The sequence below is a fragment of the Spinacia oleracea genome, chromosome 1 (genome assembly GCF_020520425.1).
Source record: "Spinacia oleracea cultivar Varoflay chromosome 1, BTI_SOV_V1, whole genome shotgun sequence".
Taxonomy (NCBI): Eukaryota; Viridiplantae; Streptophyta; class Magnoliopsida; order Caryophyllales; family Amaranthaceae; genus Spinacia; species Spinacia oleracea.
The window spans coordinates 36,858,482-36,874,248 of record NC_079487.1 but is presented as its reverse complement, the minus strand read 5'-3'; the positions used below and the strand labels follow the sequence as shown (position 1 = coordinate 36,874,248).

The following is a 15,767-nucleotide window of genomic DNA, read 5'->3' as shown; positions in this document are numbered from 1 at the left end:
AACCGCTAAAATTGGTTGGTAAAACGCGAAAAACGGTTGGTAAAAGATTTTGCGACCGCCAGCGGTCGCAAAAAGGCGGTCAGTTTTCACCTGGACGGTAATTTAGGAAACTCCAACTGGAAGGCGGTCGCTAAAATTTACCGACAGGATTAGCGACCGCCACCTAAGCAGTCACTAAATTAGTGACCGCCAAAGCAGTCACTAAATTAGTGACCGCTAAGGCAGTCGCTAAATTAGCGACCGCCTTGACGGTCACTAAATTAGCGACCGCTTTGGCGGTCACTAATTTAGTGACTGCTTTGGTGGCGGTCACTAAAGCGGTCGGTAATTATGCAAATATCATTTGCAGCCAATTTTGTAAAATCGCATATATACCTGTATTATATGCCTGTATAAATATTATATATGTACCTGTAAATATTATATATGCCTATATATATACGAATTTATATAAATTCTGTAAAATCCTATGAAACCTGCTCGATGTTATAATATTAAACATGTTCAAAGTCATACAACAAAGATTCATAATACACATAATGTTGTTCAAACATGTTAATACGAAAAGTTGTAACTAGTTCAAACTAATACAAGAATACTAACTACCTAACACAAAGGTGTCCCGCCTCCGGTTGGATCTCGAGGGTCCTGCGACTGCGAGAAAGGAAAACCAGTACACTGACTGAACATCCGCTCGTAAGACTCCATTGCCTTTTTCATCTGGGCGGCATGTTCTTCTCTTTCTTGTCTCTCCCTTTCTCTCTCTTGTCTCTCCCTTTCCATCTCCCTTTGGTGCTCTAGTCGCTCTGCTTCTCTTTCTTCTCTCTCCCTTTGCCTCAAAAGTAGATCGTCCTCCATAGCCTTTAACATCTGATTTTTTGTTGTTTCAAGCTCAATGGATTTTTGGGTCAACTGTTGTTGAGTCTCTTCCAATCGAGATGACATTTGAGAATAAATAGATGGGGTGTATGAGCTAGAAGAACTACCACCCCTTCTAGATGGTGCAAAGTATAGAGAGGCTCCACTACCCAGCCCGGGGACCTTTCCCTTCTTTCTCCCACCTACTGTCTCAAAGTAGATTTGGTTGGGATCTTTAGCAATGCCTTTTTCAACACATTCAGCAACATTTTTTTCATAGTTTTCCTACAAGAATTAAAATGATTATCACCCATGCATAAAAAATATATTAAATGGAGCACATTTAAACTTAAAACGTGTTTCATAAGCTTTGTTTGAACTTGCTAAGTCACATTCAAATGTGTTTACTCACATCTAAGGCCTATTTGTTCGTTATAGGTCATATTTTGCCTAAAATGTCATTTTCTCGCCCAACTTTGAGCTAAGGAACCAAACTTGTCATTTCAAACCATTTACATGTTTTGTGTGGCATATTCAAGCTTCCTAAAACTGATTCGAATCAATTTAAGCACATTTAAGTCATATTTTGTCGATATAGGACCTATATCGACCAAATAAGGCATTTTCGCTCCCATTTTTTAACTAAAAGAACTAAGGGCTGATTTTAAACTTAAAACGTGTTTCATAAGCTTTGTTTGAACTTGCTAAGTCACATTCAAATGTGTTTACTCACATCTAAGGCCTATTTGTTCGTTATAGGTCATATTTTGCCTAAAATGTCATTTTCTCGCCCAACTTTGAGCTAAGGAACCAAACTTGTCATTTCAAACCATTTACATGTTTTGTGTGGCATATTCAAGCTTCCTATAACTGATTCGAATCAATTTAAGCACATTTAAGTCATATTTTGTCGATATAGGACCTATATCGACCAAATAAGGCATTTTCGCTCCCATTTTTCAACTAAAAGAACTAAGGGCTGATTTTAAACTTAAAACGTGCTTCATAAGCTTTGTTTGAACTTGCTAAGTCACATTCAAATGTGTTTACTCACATCTAAGGCCTATTTGTTCGTTATAGGTCATATTTTGCCTAAAATGTCATTTTCTCGCCCAACTTTGAGCTAAGGAACCAAACTTGTCATTTCAAACCATTTACATGTTTTGTGTGGCATATTCAAGCTTTATAAAACTCATTCTAATCAATTTAAGCACATTTAAGTCATATTTTGTCGATATAGGACCTATATCGACCAAATAAGGCATTTTCGCTCCCATTGTTCAACTAAAATAACTAAGGGTTGATTTTAAACTTAAAACGTGTTTCATAAGCTTTGTTTGAACTTGCTAAGTCACATTCAAATGTGTTTAATCACATCTAAGGCCTATTTGTTCGTTATAGGTCATATTTTGCCTAAAATGTCATTTTCTCACCCAACTTTGAGCTAAGGAACCAAACTTGACATTTCAAACCATTTACATGTTTTGTGTGGCATATTCAAGCTTTATAAAACTCATTCTAATCAATTTAAGCACATTTAAGTCATATTTTGTCGATATAGGACCTATATCGACCAAATAACGCATTTTCGCTCCCATTTTTCAACTAAAAGAACTAAGGGCTGATTTTAAACTTAAAACGTGCTTCATAAGCTTTGTTTGAACTTGCTAAGTCACATTCAAATGTGTTTACTCACATCTAAGGCCTATTTGTTCGTTATAGGTCATATTTTGCCTAAAATGTCATTTTCTAGCCCAACTTTGTGCTAAGGAACCAAACTTGTCATTTCAAACCATTTACATGTTTTGTGTGGCATATTCAAGCTTCCTAAAACTGATTCGAATCAATTTAAGCACATTTAAGTCATATTTTGTCGATATAGGACCTATATCGACCAAATAAGGCATTTTCGCTCCCATTTTTCAACTAAAAGAACTAAGGGCTGATTTTAAACTTAAAACGTGCTTCATAAGCTTTGTTTGAACTTGCTAAGTCACATTCAAATGTGTTTACTCACATCTAAGGCCTATTTGTTCGTTATAGGTCATATTTTGCCTAAAATGTCATTTTCTCGCCCAACTTTGTGCTAAGGAACCAAACTTGTCATTTCAAACCATTTACATGTTTTGTGTGGCATATTCAAGCTTTATAAAACTCATTCGAATCAATTTAAGCACATTTAAGTCATATTTTGTCGATATAGGACCTATATCGACCAAATAAGGCATTTTCGCTCCCATTTTTCAACTAAAAGAACTAAGGGCTGATTTCAAACTTAAAACGTGTTTCATAAGCTTTGTTTGAACTTGATAAGAAATAAGAATAATAGTAAGTTACCTTGATTTGCTTTGCTTTGCTACTTAAAGGGACTTTCCCTTTACCCGGTACTTCCTTCGTGTGTGTCTTCAAATATAAGTCACCAGCTGTAGGCATCACACCTCCACTTTCCTTTGCCTAATTATACAAGTAATTTTTGTAAATAATCAAATTAGTAACAACGTTAAATGAAATTTAGTTACATTATTAAACTTACCATTTTCTTTGCAGCCTCAGTTGTGGAAATGGAACCTTGGAAATGTGATGGTTCAACATTGTTGGTTAATGAACCCCCTCTTCTATTTTTCTTAGCCTGCTCAGATCTTTTCTTGAATTCATCATCATCCACGTGCTTCATCATATCTGCATGCACTTTCTCAGACATCCAATCTGGCTTCTTTCCATTACTCTTTCTTGTTATTTGGTAGTGGATGTACTTAACCCGTTTATATGCATTTTCATGGTAATCACGCACAGCTAGGTGATCAAACTCAGGCAACCATTTATAGGTCCTCTACACAAAAGAAAAGAAAAGAAGGGATATTTTGTTATGTTACAATTATAGCAAGTTGAAAAATAAAAAGTGATACATTACATGATATAAAATTGTGTAAACCTTGAACAGAGTGAACCAGTGATCTTTTGTATCCTTGTCAACTTTGGTATAACACGTCCAAGGACTCTTGAAATATTTCTGGATGACGTTAGTAATATCCCGCGAAATGGAACTGTGATCAAACCTTACATAGTGGAATAGGAAATAACACAAGTAACGTTAGTTTACAAAATTCATACATGAGATAAAATAATTAAAATGTAACTCTAAATCTTACCAAAGTTCACCCGGTGCCATCCAAACCACTCCAGAATCCTCAGCTTCTTCATTTACTTGTGAATCAGGTACCACCTCTTCAGAGTATTCACCTTGAGTTTCGTCATCATCAAAGTAGGTATCCAGTGAGGGTTGGGTCACCCGTGTAGTACCTCCACGGCCAGCTCCATGGCCAGCTCCATGGCCACCTCCACGACCACCTTCACGACCACCTCCACGTGCACCTAAACGACTGCGGATGGCTGAATGTTCACCTCGATTGGACATCTGTTTATTTAATAGAACACAAACCAAGTTTAAATAACTCAAATTTCAATCATAAAAGACAATTCATCGATTGGACATCTATTTATTTAATGGAACACAAACCAAGCATTAACATTAATAAACTTACGCTACATATATAATTACCTAATAACAAGTAACAAACAACTACAGATTGTCTAACAAACATAAATTTATACAACCAAAATAAAAAGTTCAATGATAAGTTCAATAAACAACAACATAATTCAAAGTTCAATCATAAAAGACAACACATGTCAAATTCCAATCATAAGTTTACCAAACAACTACATAATATTTCTTGAACCTAAAATTAAACAACCAAATAGGACCAAAATCAGCAAGATCAAGTTAATCGTCGTATCCATCAGAATCATCATCATCATCATCACCATCGTCATCATCATCATCAATGTCATCATCACCATCATCCTCATCCTCATCTTCATCATCCTCATCCTCATCACTCATACTATCAGCCTCACCATCATTAATATCGTCATCATCATCATCATCATCTTGATCTTCATAATCTGGGATCTCATCTGGAGCACAAAGAGCTGAAGAAACCTCATTTGCATCTTCTTGTAGAAAGTCTAAGTCAACCGGAGCATCAATCACAGACCTTGCCTTAGTTTTAAACACAGCCCACCATTGGGCTTTATCCCTCTTCAAACTGGGGTAGTGTGCAAAGTATACTTGACTAACTTGGTAAGACAATACAAACGGGTCATACTTTGGGTATCTCTTAGAATGATTGACCTCAACAAGTTTGTATTGTTCATGAATGTTCATACCCTTCACGGAATCCATCCAGCTGCACTTAAACAAGATTGTCTTGTACTGTTGAAGCTTACCACAATAAGAAAGTTCAACCACCTCCTCCAAAATGCCAAAGTAGTCAACTTCATCAGGACTTTGTACACACACTCCATAATTCATAGTTGACTTGTGTTTGCCGTAGTCATGAGTTTGAAAATTATATCCATTCGCATAGAACCGGCTCCATGTCCTTACTTGTCTAGAGGGGCCCATCGCAAGCGCCCGTGTCACATCATTAGGACTCAAAGACCGGAGAACCTAATTCATAGAATTAGTTAGTAATTTTTTTTTCCTTTCAATGACTAGTGTAAGTAATATTGTTTATGAATAAAAGCAAAATACAATTAATCTCACATGTGATTTAAACCATTCAGGGAACTGGGCTTCGCATTTACTCCAAATATCCTCCATTACTATGTGAGGTTGAGTTTGGAGAATGTGCTCCTCAAATTTCCTATGGTAATTAAGGAAATAAAGGTTAAATACGTCGTTAGAAGAGTTTACAATAATTAAATTATAGTTTTTTACCTTTCATATTCACCTAAGATGCCACTGTTTGCAAGCACATAAAGATGTGCTCGATCATACTCCATGTCTTGCAAGAAGCGCAAACGGCCATTAGTAGGTGCACGACCACAATCAACCCTGAACATCTCGGGGATATTAACGTCATGTTGGTTCTCAACAACCGAATGGACATTTCTTCCTAGATCCCTTGCTTTGGTGTCAACCTCAGGTTGAAAATAGTGGGAACAAAAGTTGAAATCTCCTCCATTAGGTAAGCATTGCATATGGAGCCTTCTACACGTGCCTTATTTCCAACCTTACGCTTCAAATGGTTAAGAAACCTATATATTATGTAAGTTTGATTAATAGTTACTAGTAAACATATAAGATATTTAAAGTAATAATTTATTTACGCTAATTTGTATTATTTTGATTACCTTTCAAATGGGTACATCCACCTGTACTGGACGGGACCACCAACCTTTGCCTCATGTGGAAGATGAACTGGCAAGTGTTCCATTGAGTTGAAAAATGCAGGTGGAAAAATCTTCTCTAGCTTGCACAAGATCTCAGCTATATTCTTATCCAAGCGATCTATGTCACTCGCTTTGATAGTGGGGGCGCATAAGTCTCGGAATAATTGACTAATCTCTGTAATTGCCTTCCAAACATGCAAGGGAAGCAACTCCTTCAAAGCAACCGGAAGTAACCTCTCCATGAAGACATGGCAATCGTGGCTCTTCATTCCATACAGCTTGCATGATTGAAGATTAACACACCTGCTCAAGTTTGAAGCATAAGCATCCGGGAATTTCAAGTCTCGAACCCATTCACATAACACCTTCTTTTGAGCCTTGTCAAGTGCAAAGGGTGCTTTTGGCATGGTTTGATTTCCATTTCCAAGCTCTAACTGCCGACGTTTACAATACTTAGCCATATCTTTCCTTGCACTAGTGGTGTCCGAGGTGCTACCTTTCACATCCATCACAGTGTTTATGAGTTGGTCAAAAAAGTTCTTTTCAATGTGCATGACATCCAAGTTGTGACGAAGAAGCAAATCCTTTCAATATGGGAGTTCCCATAGAATACTTTGTTTGAACCAACCCATTTTGGCACTCTTCAACTTCTTAAGAGCTTCAGGACCATCAGTTGCTTTAGGCAAGTCCTTCACACATTGCCACAATTCTTCTCCACACATTATATGCGGACCCATGCCATTTTCAACTTTGTTTTTGCATAAAGCTGTTTTATTCTTTCGAAAAGGGTGATCATGTGGAAGGAATTGTCGATGGCAATCAAACCATGAAACTTTACCTCCATGTTCAAGCCAAAATGCCTTGCTTTTATCCATACAATAAGGGCAAGCCTTCTTTCCGGCCGTGGACCATCCAGATAGCATTCCATATGCAGGAAAATCACTAATAGTCCACAAAAGGGCTGCGCGGAGGTTGAAATTCTGCTTGCTTGAGATGTCATAAGTCATAGCCCCAACCTCCCATAACTGTTTCAACTCTTCAATGAGTGGTTGCATGTACACATCCAAGTTTCCTTTAGGATTTTTAGGACCGGGAACGAGCAAAGAAAGGAACATGAATGGTCTTTTCATACACATCGATGGAGGCAAGTTGTATGGTGTAAGAATAACTGGCCAACATGAATATTGGGATCCAAATTTACCATGGGGGGCAAATCCATCCGTGCACAAACCAAGCCTGACATTTCGTGGCTCTGATGCGAAATTAGGAAAGGTTGTATCCAAGTGCTTCCACGCTTGACTATCACTAGGATGTGCGAAGGTGTTTTGAACTCGGGGATTCTTGGCATGCCAAGTCATATCCTCCGAAATGTTCTTGGTAGCATACAACCTTTGCAACCTCGGTGTGATTGGGAAATAGATTAGAACTTTTGCTGGAATAAGCTTACCCTTTGCAGTCTTCTTATACCGATCACTTCCGCATACTCTACATTTATCTAACTGTGCATCGCCTTTCCAGAAGAGCAAACAACCTTTAGGGCATGTGTGGATCCTCTCATGAGGAAGTTCCAAGCCCTCAAGAACCTTCTTTGTGCTATTGAAAGTTCTACCCATTTGGTTGTTATTTGGAATCGCATCATTCATCAAAGATGCAAACCCATCCACACACCTGTGTTGTAAGTTGAATTCACATTTCAAACTTGCAATTCTTGATGCCATCTCCAACACAGAGAATTTGCTCCCTTCATATAATGGATCTCCAGCTGCCTTTAGAAGGTCTATAAACTTCTTAGCTTCATCATTTGGTTCTTCTTCAACTGAATTACCCTCTTCATTCACCAAATGCTCTTGATTATTTCCAAGAGCATCAATAACCATATCCCGATATTGATTTGGCTGAACACGCGAGGACTCTACTAAGCTTTCCCCTTGACATATCCATTGATAGTAATTACGAACAAACCCCTTCTTGTACAAATGTACTCTAACTGTTTCGGTATCATGAAAACGCCTGTTATCACACGAGGGGCATGGGCATCTTATTTTGTCACCATCATTGCATGTTGGATGCTCTTTGCAAAACTGAATGAACTCTCCAACCCCCTTGAGAAAGTCGGGCTTAAGATTGCGCCCGTCGAGTCTATCATACATCCAACTACGCTCTCTTCTTTTCATGATACCAAATTCTACACATCTCACAAAAAACATGTTACTAACCAATCTCTACACATCTCACACTAATCATGTTACTAAACCTACTATATAGTCTAACTACCGCTCGAAGTTTTCTAAATAAACAATCAAATAATTGATTTTATTAATTATATAAAAATCAATACTTATTAATGATATAAAGTTAAATAATTTATTAATGATATAAAGATCAATAATTTATTCAAACGCACTTATAAATTATATAAAGTTCAATAATTTACTTATAATTTATATAAAGATCAATAATTACTTAAACACAAGCCAATAAGGATAAAAATCAAATATAAATAATAAAATGCATTTACAATAAACACCTAAACATGCACAAATTTATTCAATACACTTACTTACTACTCAAATTCATTCTCTAAATTATTCGTTGTTTCTCATATGACATTCCTTGAAACTTTCTTGAAAATTTCATAACATTTACATACATCAAATTAAATATGGCATTCCAATTTTATCACATGTTTACAAGCTTTAATGCATTTTAAATTTCCATCTTCAATTGTTAAATAAAATAAAATGGTTCTATATTCGTACATATAGTAATTCATACATTTATGTTATGATCAAAATAACAGTGGTATATCTAAATTTGCGATGATTTGGGCATAAATGTGATATTTGAAATCGTGTTATTGTACCGTCACTGGTCACAAACTCAGTTGAAGGTATACCACCGTTGATTCAAAGGCCATCACAGGCTCACAACGCTATATTCCCATTGTCCAAGTTGTGGGGTTTTCTTCTTAAAAAAGGTTAGAATCTACATTGTTATATACTTATATATCAGTCATTGCAAATTTATAGTTTTCAATGAGGCCGACATGAAACGACTCAAATGAGTATCCTCTACAAATTATCCGACATTGATAAGTGGCCATATCCCACTGATTATGATTGATGAAGTTAATTAAGTACAAGCTAAGTCATCTTTCTTCTATCGCTTTACTTTGGGTAACTACTACGAAGTATATTATGATGTATTCTACCATCTACATTTTTTTAAAATTCAAGTATGTTACCTAAATAATCAAACTTTGGGAAAACAATGATGTATTTCGTATTTAGAAACTTGGACAATAGAATTACTATAATTAAATTTGTAATCAAACTTTGTTCCAATGGATTCATCCTCAAAATAACAAAAGTTATAAACCCAGTTTGTTACTTCCTATAAACTTTTACATCCAAAATGTCTGGTTACTCGGTTAGTATTTGAAAAGTAGATTTTTTCCAATTAATAAAAATTGAACATCCATATTGTTGGCATGTTGCATCCTTAATTCCTTCAGAGTATTTACATTGTATAGCCTAACATAAGGATAAATTGTATTTGGATGTTCCATAATATACATATAACCTAGATTGGAGGATTAATTTTTTATTTTTTTTACCTAGATTGGAGGATTATTTAGAAATGAAAAACTGTAATTCTTTCATTTGATACAAACAACAAAGTTAGGGTTTGAAAAATTGAAGCATTATGTTATGAAAAATTAAGAACAAACCTTACCTGGGATGGGAAATGGGTCGACGGAATCCGGCTGAGTAATCGTCGACGGAATCCGGTCCGGCGGGTGGAGTTCTGCACGGGTGGGCGGTTTGTTGGCTGGGTGGCCGCGACGGGCAGGGTGGGTCACTAGGCAGGGTGGGTCGTGCTCGGCTGGGTGGCGGCGACGGGCAGGGTGGCGACGTCAGGTTGAGTCGACGACGGTTCGGCTGACGATAATCTCGTCGGCTCCGTCGTGGGCTGCGACGTAAGGTTGAGAGCCCAACCAAATTTGTTTTTTGCTTTTTTCGAAATGTCGAAGACCTTGAAGGAGGAAAGATAAGTTGGTCAGTAATTGAATAAGTTACTTTTTTTTTTTTTTTAGCAACCGCTTATTGGTCGGAGATATTAAATAAGCGGTTAGTAAAATTTAAAATTTATTTTGATAATAGTCGGATATTTACCGACTGCGCATTAGTCATAATAGGGGTAAAGCAGTCGCTAATATTTTGACCGTTTTGAAGGCGGTTGGTAAATTTTAAATTTACTAAAATTTACCAACCGCTTTTCAATCGGTCGGTAAATTTAGCGACTGCTTCATTATCGGTTGATAAATTTATTTTTACTGACTCCTTTTTAGGCGGTCGGTAAAATCGGTTGGTAATCACGCGCTTTCTTGTAGTGATTCCAGGGCTGCTCCGTCGAGGGTTCCTCCGAAGGATTTGCACATGACGGGCTCGACCAGGTCGTAGGGGATGCCGATCTGCCACATTCGCTGCTTGTAGAAGTTGACGTGTCTGTATGGATCAGACGTTCCGTCATACAGGGTGGTCCAGGTAGGGAGTCGGAGCTGGTGTGGTACCGTCACCCTAGCGATCGCTTCACAGAACGGCGATGCTGCATACCCGTCGGTCGCCTCGGTTTCCACGGGCGTGGGTGCCCCCGGCAGTTTGGTCATCAGCTTCATCATCAACGAGCATCGCTTCTTCATGTGATTTTCCATCTTATTTAGGCGCTTGGTGACGGGGTCCGATGTTGCTTCATCCTCTTCCCCATGTGGCACCTCGCCGTCGGACAGGTCCTCAGAGTCGTCAGTCATCTCGAATATCAACTTCTTCGGTTTTGCACCTGGCTTGTAACGCGATTGATACTTGGTACTTTTCACGGATTCGAGCTTGTAACGCGATTGATACTTGGCACCTGGCTCTGCTTGGGCCTTCTCGTAGGCCGCTTTCATCTCTGCGAGCGTCATCTTTTCAGTAGTCATGGTGTGTAGGGTGATTTTGTGTGAAACCTAGTTAATGTCCCCACAGACAGCGCCAAACTGTTTATGCCAAATTTCGTCTAGGGGCGATCTTTGGCTTAGGTCGACACTAACTAAGCGATAATTAAATAAGGGAAGACAAAAAGAGACACGACACAGAGAAGTGTTGACGCGGAAAACCCAGGAATAAGGTAAAAAACCGCGGATAGCTATGAGGCTATCAATCCACTAAGTTTCCTATATGATTGTTTGTATCTTATTCTAGAAATCAATGTAACAAAATATAAATCACTAGTAGAAAAAACCCCTGTTGCAACCCCCTTGTTGCAGCGTACATGTAATAATACGCTTCAACAACCAGTAGGTCAACGCGGGTCAAACTTTATAAAGGGTTGTTGCAGCGTACAAATTAATTGCCCGCAGCAAGAGAGTTTTTTGCAGCGTACAAAGTAAAAGCCCCCTGCAATAGCCCATTTATTTTGCAGCGTACAGATAAAAGCCCCCATGCAATAAAAAAATTTCGCTGCAAAGCTAATTAAGAAAAACATTTCATCTCAAACCTAAGGACCATTTCCACGCTCAGTACTCCCTCTTCTTCCCTCAGCTTTCCCTGCGTACTCTCTCACCTCCTCATTCTTCTTCTTCTTCATCTGCTCTCTTTCTCTCTCTAATTCGTGGTTTTTTTTGGGTTTTTTGCAAGTAATTGTTGAAATTGGGTGACAATTCGTCTTGGTTTTTGTGAAAATTTGCTCGACTCCTTCTCTCCAAGCATCTGGCCTTCGACCTCAGCCTTCGAACTCAGCCGCCGTCGAACTCAGCCGTCGAACTCAGCAACTCAGGCGTTGCTCGGCCCTGCGTCGCTGTCTTCGCCGATGGGTCTGTGTTCTCGCCTCATCTCCCCCTAATTTCTATTTTTAGGGTTTGCTTTCAGTCAATTCTTGATTTTTCCCCTAATTTCGTATTTTTAGGGTTTGATTATATAAATTATTCTTATTTTTTGTGTTAATTGATACATTTTTTCCGATTTTGATTGTTAGGGTTTTATTTTTTTCCGATTTTTTTCCGATTTTGAATGTCAACCCTAAAGTGGATAATATTTGGTACCCTATGAATTACTATATCACTTTGATGATTTTCTATTTAGTATATGCTTTTACTATGGTTCTGCTTTATTTGTGTTTTGTTTATGTATCTGTTTCTATTCTTACTGGCACGATATATAGCTGGTTAGTTTCCTGTTAGTGTGTAAGAATTAATTGAGTTATTAGACCGTCTTGAGTTCGAACTGTTTGGATAGGAACTGAGACACCGGCCAATAGTGTGCTCTAAGTAGTGAAATATCTGTTAGATGTTGGTGTGTATTTTTCTAGTGAATTTTGTTGACTTTGATTTTCTTGATTTGGTAAATACTATCAGTGCAAGTGCTAGGACGGTGAGGAAAGATAAGCCACGTGGGCGTCATCATGGTCTCACTCAACAGAAGAGGCAAGAGATAAAGGAAGCTTTTGAACTGTTTGACACTGATGGCTCAGGTTTTGAATCTGTTTAGTGTTTCGAATTTTATATGTCAAACCATTTAGTTTGTAGAAAGCTGGAAATCTTGGGGAGCTTGGGTTGAGGTCTGACATTTTAAGAGCATATACAAAATTGAACATTCTTCTTTTACTTTGATTTTGACTCCTTTTTTTCCTTTTCACTTTTCTAGGTAACATCGGATTTAGGTAAAACTTGGAGAAAAAATGGACCAATATATATCCCTGGTGAGGGACTGAGTGTGATTCAACCTGTACCTTACCAGACAGCAAATGGAAGTTTACGGGTTCTTTTGAGGTCTGCTATTGGCAGAGTTTGTATGTCGGAATCCTTAGATGGAGGACTTACCTGGAGCCACGCACAGCCGACTGTACTCCCAAATCCTAATTCAGGTTCTTTTCAGAAAGCATTTTTCTATTGTGATATCTTTAATCTTTTAGCAGCAATTAATTTCTGTGAATATTATGACTCAATGTCTTCATTTTATACACGCAGCTGCTCAACTCCTTAATCTCAGTATTAAGATTACACCTTGCATTTTGTAAATAAGAGAAGATATTAAGATTTATAGAACATATCGAACTGTAAATAACTAAATATACATCTTACTATATATTCTGTCAACCTTCTGCACTTGTATCTTCATTTTAGTTTGACAAGAAAACATTCTCTTAGATTTACGGCCCGTTTGGTAGCCGGCCATAAATGGTGTCTATGGGAATGAATTTATATGTAAATTTGTATGGAAAATCAATATTCATTCTCATGGTTCACTCAAAATTATTTATTTTCCTTTATAAATTTCATTACCATCTGGGGAATGGTAATGAAAATTTACGAAGAAACACCAAATTTTCAGATAAGGTTTCATTACCATAGACATTTGATGTTATTTTCCTTGTTCAATAACACTTTGATTTATTCTCATTCCCACAATTTCTTACCGGTTATCAAATGGGTCGTTAGAGTTCTAGGGTTTCCATGTAGTTTGATTGCGTCTCCTCTGACTTACACAAATTATCACTAACTAGGAATTGATGGGGTGAAGCTAAAGGATGGTCGTGTTGTGCTTGCTTACAATATTGACTCGCGAGGATTACTCAAGGTTGCTGTGTCTTGTGATGATGGTGACTCGTGGATTGATGCTTTGACTCTTGAAGATACTTCAGAAATGGAATTCTCGTATCCAGCTGTCATCCAAGCCAGCGATGGATCCGTCCACATCACTTACACTTACAAAAGGACACAAATTAAGGTGTGATAATCTTCTTCACCTTGTATTATCTTATCTCTATGGAGTTCCCCGTTAATTCTGCTAAATTGCTAATCAAAACAAGTGGTCAAGTTCGAGTAATCAAGAGCTGGTTGAAAGAAAAACAAACAAACTTAAGCTCGGTTTTTGTTTTTAATCACTAAATAGTCTGATAATTGGCAACATCCCTAATTAATTTGGAGTAGCATGCATGAAACAGACTTTTCGTTTAGTCTACTAATGTGTTTTGAGTACGCAACTGGTTTGATGTGGTAATACTTCAAGACGATGCATGACAAACGAGGAGAGTGACGGTTCAATTAAGGAGTTAAAATTAGGACAATCCAAAACAATGAAGTTGATTTAAAAAATTTGAAGGAAAAAGTTAAACGTAATCTTTATGTAATCTTCTTAATTACAGAGCGTATATAATCTTGACAGTCAGATTTTTTTGTTTAAAAGCAGAACTTGTAGAAGGTTTAGTTTTCATTTTGTTTTACAGGTAAATTACTATTCTTAATAAGAAGAGGAAATAAATAATGTAAAGAAAATATGTACTAATTTAATAGTACAGTAATAGATCATGTAAAATTTGTTATAATTGGGGGATGCATTCAGCATAACTCTTTATCTTGTTTTTAGTCCAGCACGTTGTAGTTCAACTCAATTGACTCGGTGAAACTTGTATTTCTGTGGCAACCTCTGCTAGCCTTTTCCAAGTACATGAATATGTTTATTTGATATCAGATTTTCAGGTCCTGTATTTTGGTGCCTCCGACTTGTTTTTCTCTTGTCGCATTTCAAATCATTTTAAACTTATTATATGATAAATATGCTTAGTTTTAAGTTTTTAAGACTTATTTTAATCTATTTATGCACATTTAATGTTTGTTTTATCGTTATAGGTCATATTTAGGCTAAAATGAGGCATTTTCGCTCCCAACTTTAAAATAAAGAACCTAAGCACTCATTTTAAACTTAATACATGTTTAATATGCATAATTTTAACTTTATAAGACTCGTTCCAATCTATTTATGCACCTTTAAGGCTCATTAGGTCGTTGTAGGTCATATTTAGGCTAAAGTGCCATTTTCGCTCCCAACTTTGAACTTAAGAACCTAATGACTCATTTTAAACTTATTATATGATTATTATGCTTAGTTTTAAGTTTCTAAGACTTATTCTAATCTATTTATGCACATTTAATGCTTGTTTGATAGTTATAGGTCATATTTAGGCTAAAATGAGGCATTTTCGCTCCTAACTTTAAAATAAAGAACCTAAGCACTCATTTTAAACTTAATACATGTTTAATATGCATAATTTTAACTTTATAAGACTCGTTCCAATCCATTTATGCCCATTTAAGGCTCATTGTGTCGTTTTAGGTCATATTTAGGCTAAAATGACATTTTCGCTCCCAACTTTGAACTTAAGAACCTAAGGACTCATTTTTAAATTATTATATGATTAATAAGCTTAGTTTTGAGTTTCTAGGACTTATTCTAATCTACTTATACCCATTTAATGCTTGTTTGATCGTTATAGGTCATATCTAGGCTAAAATAAGGCATTTTCGCTCCCAACTTTAAAATAAAGAACCTAAGCACTCATTTTAAACTTAATACATGTTTAATATGCATAATTTTAACTTTATAAGATTCGTTCCAATATATTTATGCACCTTTAAGGCTCATTAGGTCGTTGTAGGTCATATTTAGGCTAAAATGACATTTTCGCTCCCAACTATGAACTAAAGAACCTAAGGACTCATTTTAGACTATTAGGACATTGTCATTAGTTTCTTGAATGTTAAAATGTGATATTTAATTTGTATTTAATCTAATGTTTAATTTAAATTTCTGTTTTTGTAAAGGTCTACACTCCGAGGATTGCGCCTTATGCGAGGA

The 15,767-nt window shown here is 36.8% G+C and overlaps 4 protein-coding genes across 4 annotated transcripts; 1 reads left to right on the top strand and 3 right to left on the bottom strand.

Moving 5' to 3' along the window:
* Positions 1-606: 606 nt before the first annotated feature.
* Positions 607-4,273, bottom strand: LOC130463849 (uncharacterized). Its single transcript, XM_056833115.1, has 5 exons — positions 4,008-4,273; positions 3,791-3,914; positions 3,392-3,688; positions 3,196-3,312; positions 607-1,143 (listed from the first exon to the last, which is right to left on the bottom strand). Exons 1-5 carry the CDS (start codon positions 4,271-4,273, stop codon positions 607-609), a joined length of 1,341 nt encoding a protein of 446 aa, XP_056689093.1.
* Positions 4,274-4,642: 369 nt separating this feature from the next.
* On the bottom strand, positions 4,643-6,272 carry LOC110779042 (pheromone-processing carboxypeptidase KEX1-like). The gene is made up of 4 exons (XM_056833109.1): positions 6,058-6,272; positions 5,642-5,961; positions 5,468-5,567; positions 4,643-5,371 (listed from the first exon to the last, which is right to left on the bottom strand). The coding sequence occupies exons 2-4, from the start codon at positions 5,902-5,904 to the stop codon at positions 4,643-4,645; spliced, it is 1,092 nt and encodes a 363-aa protein (XP_056689087.1). The 5' UTR covers positions 5,905-5,961; positions 6,058-6,272.
* A 411-nt stretch (positions 6,273-6,683) lies between these two features.
* LOC130463844 (uncharacterized) lies at positions 6,684-8,270 on the bottom strand. The gene has a single exon (XM_056833106.1). The coding sequence runs from the start codon at positions 8,268-8,270 to the stop codon at positions 6,684-6,686; it is 1,587 nt and encodes a 528-aa protein (XP_056689084.1).
* A 3,959-nt stretch (positions 8,271-12,229) lies between these two features.
* On the top strand, positions 12,230-14,574 carry LOC110805743 (uncharacterized). The gene is made up of 5 exons (XM_056833105.1): positions 12,230-12,308; positions 12,442-12,614; positions 12,777-12,996; positions 13,636-13,859; positions 14,504-14,574. The coding sequence occupies exons 1-5, from the start codon at positions 12,230-12,232 to the stop codon at positions 14,525-14,527; spliced, it is 720 nt and encodes a 239-aa protein (XP_056689083.1). The 3' UTR covers positions 14,528-14,574.
* The last annotated feature ends 1,193 nt before the right edge of the window (positions 14,575-15,767 follow it).

What these genes read in the sequence shown, in the direction of transcription:
- LOC130463849 (XM_056833115.1), bottom strand. Translation starts at nt 4,273, where the DNA reads ATGTCCAATCGAGGTGAACATTCAGCCATCCGCAGTCGTTTAGGTGCA. An exon ending in ACTGGTTCACTCTGTTCAAG is followed by an intron (nt 3,689 to 3,790) that starts GTTTACACAATT and finishes TCTTTTGTGTAG; the next exon opens with AGGACCTATAAATGGTTGCC. An exon ending in GCAAAGCAAAGCAAATCAAG is followed by an intron (nt 1,144 to 3,195) that starts GTAACTTACTAT and finishes TAATTCTTGTAG; the next exon opens with GAAAACTATGAAAAAAATGT.
- LOC110779042 (XM_056833109.1), bottom strand. Translation starts at nt 5,904, where the DNA reads ATGCAATGCTTACCTAATGGAGGAGATTTCAACTTTTGTTCCCACTAT. An exon ending in ATCTTAGGTGAATATGAAAG is followed by an intron (nt 5,568 to 5,641) that starts GTAAAAAACTAT and finishes TAATTACCATAG; the next exon opens with GAAATTTGAGGAGCACATTC. An exon ending in CTGAATGGTTTAAATCACAT is followed by an intron (nt 5,372 to 5,467) that starts GTGAGATTAATT and finishes TCTATGAATTAG; the next exon opens with GTTCTCCGGTCTTTGAGTCC.
- LOC130463844 (XM_056833106.1), bottom strand. Translation starts at nt 8,270, where the DNA reads ATGAAAAGAAGAGAGCGTAGTTGGATGTATGATAGACTCGACGGGCGC.
- LOC110805743 (XM_056833105.1), top strand. Translation starts at nt 12,230, where the DNA reads ATGGTTCTGCTTTATTTGTGTTTTGTTTATGTATCTGTTTCTATTCTT. An exon ending in ATATAGCTGGTTAGTTTCCT is followed by an intron (nt 12,309 to 12,441) that starts GTTAGTGTGTAA and finishes GTATTTTTCTAG; the next exon opens with TGAATTTTGTTGACTTTGAT. An exon ending in ATGGCTCAGGTTTTGAATCT is followed by an intron (nt 12,615 to 12,776) that starts GTTTAGTGTTTC and finishes TCACTTTTCTAG; the next exon opens with GTAACATCGGATTTAGGTAA.